General features: G+C 33.5%; 1 protein-coding gene across 1 annotated transcript in view; it reads right to left on the reverse strand.

Annotated features, from left to right (window-relative positions):
* LOC111803655 (ABC transporter C family member 12-like) overlaps positions 1–4,912 on the reverse strand; it is a 21,661-nt gene that overhangs the window by 15,191 nt on the left and 1,558 nt on the right. The window contains exons 2-6 of the mRNA XM_023688166.1: positions 3,957–4,819; positions 2,142–2,207; positions 1,314–1,758; positions 869–1,047; positions 17–56 (exon numbers count right to left, since the gene is read on the reverse strand). Coding sequence (XP_023543934.1) covers positions 17–56; positions 869–1,047; positions 1,314–1,646 — 552 coding nt within the window. The 5' untranslated portion in view covers positions 1,647–1,758; positions 2,142–2,207; positions 3,957–4,819. The remainder of the gene's footprint in view (positions 1–16; positions 57–868; positions 1,048–1,313; positions 1,759–2,141; positions 2,208–3,956; positions 4,820–4,912) is intronic.

The raw sequence follows: 4,912 nt of genomic DNA on the forward strand, positions 1-4,912 counted from the left end.
CAAGAAACGAACTAACCTGGAAAGAAAATGTGGTGATGATCATACAAAGAACTGCACTGTATGAGGAAATTTATTTTAAGAAAAAAAAAAGACAAAAATAGAAGGAAAAAATAAAACATAATCATTGTAGTACTATCAAGAGAATGAAAAGCAATGAAATTTAAATGCAAACTCCTAAGGCCACGGGTATTTTTTAACAAGTGCAAAATATTAACCAACATTATAGCATAGAATCTACTTCTAACTCTAAATCTTTCCTAGATTTTCCATAAACTGTTTCCATCTCTCAGCTCTTGTCAAAAGAGTTTTAAACTCAAGTAACTAACTACTAGGCTACCCCCGAATGAGTGCCGGAACATGATTTTTGTAACAGCCCAAGCCCACCGCTAGCAAATATTGTCTGCTTTGGCCCGTTACATATCATCGTCAGCGTAACAATTTTAAAACGCATTTTCTAGGAAGAGGTTTTCACACACTTAAAAGGAACGCTTCGTTCCCTTCTCCAATCGATGTGGGATTTCACAATCCACCCCCCTTGGTGGACTAGTGTCCTCGTTGGTACACCACCCAATGTCTGGCTCTGATACCATTTGTAACAGCCCAATCCCACCGCTAGCAGATATTGTCAGCTTTGGCCCGTTACATATTGTCGTAAACCTCGCGGTTTTAAAACGCGTCTGATAGGGAGAGGTTTCCACACTCTTATAAGGAATGCTTCGTTCCCCTCTCAACCGATGTAGAATCTCACAATTTTTCTTTTCATTAAAGACATCCTTTTCATCTTAGCAAAAAAAAAAAAAAAAAAAGGAAAAAAGTACTAGACAGGAATATTACAAACAAAAGGGAAAGTTAAATGTAAGAAACTAACCTGCTATAGTAATCTGAAAGTGGGAGTACAAGATTTAATAGCACAACACCCCCTATCATAACATAGATTAGTCCAAATCGTGTGTACCAACGGAATTCATGGATATAAATTTTAGTCTCCACAACAACCATCACTAACACCGAGCACCAAGAAAGAGACTCCACGATTGAGCAAATCACCTAAAGCACGAACAAAAATCAACCCATGTATTCAAATCAAACAATGCTACAAGAGCAAATCGTACTATATTTAGTATTTAATGCAAAAACTATTAAATACGAAGTTTCTGTATAGGTTCAAATTTTTATATCTTGAATTCCAAAAGATGCTAGCAAGTACCAATCCTACTAAAACCTCTGAATTCTTAATGGGGGAGATTAATGATGTTCCACTTAAACCCAAAAAGAAAAGCAACCCTTGAAACATATATGAAAATTAGGCGTACCTCAAAAGGAGCAAAGCCAGTGTGATCGTCAAGGCTAAAAATCGCTATACCCATGGCTAACCTTAGTAAAGGCACGACAAAACAACAACCAGCAATCACAGCAAGCATGTAATTATAACAATTAGAGGTCAAACGAAACCTCTTCACTTTAGCATCCTTCACAATCAGCCACGTTCTGTAGAAGCAAAGCCCAAAAAGTACCAAATGACAAGAAGAGACCACTAGAGAGTCAATTGCACAAGGTGTGTAAGAACCGAAGGCACTATCAACTGCTTTTGCCCATACACTATTTGCCACCGGCTGGCAGAACCAATCCAAGGCTTCAAAAGGCATATTTCCTCCTACTCTACTATTCACTACAGCAGGAAGTCACAGACCCGGTTCCTTCTTTTGAGCACAATATCGATCTATTATCTTACCATCAACGCTCCACTCAATGTGCTTCCTAAAACAGAAAACCCATATTCAATATTTAAAATCAGAAAGCCCATGAAATGAAGTTTCAATTCAAGAAACATCGGGAATCCACTGCATTAAAGAATTTCTTCATAGCTGTTGAATATCCATTATGATAATCCCACACGGTTCTGAACTTCACATTATTTGCCTGCTTAAAGACACACTTCAACAAACAGTGCAAACAAAGCAATACCCATCTCCATATTTCACGCACCAAAGTCAAAGAGCAGCTTCAACATAGCAACATGAATCAATTATAAAAGTTCCGTGCTAGAACAGCAATAGAATCACTAGGAACATCTGACTTGAAGCAATATTATCAAACTCGATTCATAGTTTAGTAAAAGACTAGAAGATCAACTCACTTACATTCATGGTCTATCCATATATAGACTTGTAAGCTCTCTCTGGGGAGCTGTGAGAACTTGAAATACCCTGAGAACAAAAAAAGGAACCAAATAAGAAAAGGACAATGAAAGTGCAGTTATAAGCTGGATAGAAAAAGTCTTGCAAGCGTCACAATTTACGAAGAAGATTCCCGCTTAAAAGAAATGGATCTAATAATCCGCAAACATCCAATGGAAAGATTAAAAGTATGCATCATCGCAGAGGTGGAGTAAGAAAATACACACTCGTGACCCAAGTCTTCGGCAAATAATGCTAATGAGACAGAGTCATACCGCCAACAAAAAAAAAAAAAAAAATGTTTTCTTTCCAAAGCTTTTAAAATTCATCAAATTATGCATCCCGGGTGTATATGCCCACATGCTTCAGATTTCTTCGATGCCATAAATAATATAACTAGTTAAATCATATGTTTGGTTATGTAAGAATGGAGAGAGATGCTTGAGCTTCATAAAAAAAAAATTAAAAAAAAAAAAAAAATGTTTTAGAATATAACGAGAATTTTTACTTTAGATGCCAAAATGGTCATTTCAGACTTTCAAGTCTTCTATTAGTCTACGAAAAAAAATAAAANTTTTTTTTTTTAATATATTTGACAACTACCCACTAAAGTGTTTATTATAAAATTTTCTCTTAATCCTCGTTTCTTTTAAAATATATTTGCCAACTACCCATTAAACTACTTTTTATTTTATTTTATTAAAGAAATATACACCAATCTTACCCTGACCTTAAATATTATATATATATATATATATATATATATATGAGGCATATATGTCAGATGTATACGAGGTATTTATTTTAAGAATGGAGAGAGATACTTGAGCTTCATATAACGAGAATTTTTACTTTAAATGGCAAAATGGTCATTTCATACTTTCAAGTCTCCTATTAGTCTAAAAAAAATAAAAATATTCTAAATCTCTTTAATCCTCGTTTTTTTTTTAATATATAAGACAACCACCCAGTACCCACTAAAGTGTTTATTATAAAATTTTATCTCTTAATCCTCGTTTTTTTAAAACATATTTGCCAACTAGTGTTTTTTTATTTATTTATTTATTAAAGAAATATACACCAATGTTACCAAAAATACATACGCCAAAAATCAGTGCTTGCCTAGTGCCTACGCTCTAAAATACTTTCCTAAATTTTTTATTTTCTATCAATATTTTGAAATTTTTAAAAAATAAATAATATATTTTCAATTTTTCAATTTTATGTTTATTACCTTTCTAAACTTAAAAAATGTCTAATAAACCTTTTAAATTATCAAGATCTCTAATTTTTTTCAATTTTATTGAAATTATTTTTTAAATTCCATTAATTAATTCAACTCATATGAGCGTACCAAGAAATGTGTTGCAATCATCATTTAAATCTCTCTATAATAATATTTTGACCATATTTTTTACTTTCACCCATAAGTGTTATTTACTCATAGACCCATAAACTTTACCTTCCATAATTAATGTTTTTTTTNTTTTTTTTTTTTTTTTTTTTTTTTTTTTTTTTTTTTACTTCCAACACATGTAGTTAACCAAAACATCACAATAACAATGATGATTATTTATTGCAATGATTATATTTAATAGATCTCTAAATTAATTTAATTTTATATTTAATGTAGTCATAAACTTTTAAAATGTCAAATAAGTTTTTTTTTTTTAAAAAACTATCAATTTTGTGTGTAATTTAATATTTTAAAGTTAATAAAGTTAGACATGAAATTAAAATTTGAGAGAAAATATTGAAAATTCAATTATGAAGTTGTACCTGTAAGCCTTGCTTTGCAGTGCATTCGCAATAGCTCTTGTATCGGGACCCCACTGCACGTATTATCATACTTGCAGAATCATAGTGAAGTAACTCATCGGCGCTAGCAGCACTAGGCCTGAGAGATCAAACTCCCCTCCACTCTGAAATATTGGAGCATTTTCAGTCTTTAACTTCACGCCAGCTTTTGAGGGATCCACAATGCCTTTCTCTGTCTCATCCATCAATGATGAATGGGTGATTTTCTTCTCCTCGTCAATCACATTTTCCAACTTTATTCATCACATTAACAGTTAAAAATGCAGCTTTCTTGATGTTCATAATTTCATTATCATCTTTGCAAGCAAATACGTCAGATAACCCATTTGTTATGTCACCTAATTCAAAGTATCCGACTACTGGCTTCTCCATGCCATCTGCCTTTGACTGAGCAAGAATAGCACGAAATATAGCATCCATTAAGGAAGAACCATCATCATTCTTTGCCTTCACATACATCACAACATCTGCACCAACGGCATCCGAGGCAGATTTTTTTACAACATCAAGAAGAGAGGCCTTCTTTTGGCTACACAGAAAATGAATTTGTTTCTTGGTGAACACTATTACAGTCTCTGGGAGCGCTGAAGTCTTAAGGTACCGCAGATCCTCTGATGCTGGAGGTGTCCCGGTAGCTAGTACATCTGAAGAGCTCCACATGTCAGATTTGTGCTCATCCCAATGAGCATATATAGCTTTCAGTCTTGTGCTGAAGTTCTCACTAGATCAATAGAATACATATTCCCAGCTCCACTGGCCTTCCCATTGGGAGGTTGGCTACTACCATTTCTACGATAAGCCATAGAGACTATAGAGCCACAACACTGTAGACCAAAAAAACCCGAATCAGATGAATAAGCCAAAAAAAATAAGAAATATTTGGGGAGTTCACAAAAAAAAAAAAAAAAAAAAAAAAA

Source organism: Cucurbita pepo, chromosome LG10 (assembly GCF_002806865.2).
Source record: "Cucurbita pepo subsp. pepo cultivar mu-cu-16 chromosome LG10, ASM280686v2, whole genome shotgun sequence".
NCBI lineage: Eukaryota > Viridiplantae > Streptophyta > Magnoliopsida > Cucurbitales > Cucurbitaceae > Cucurbita > Cucurbita pepo.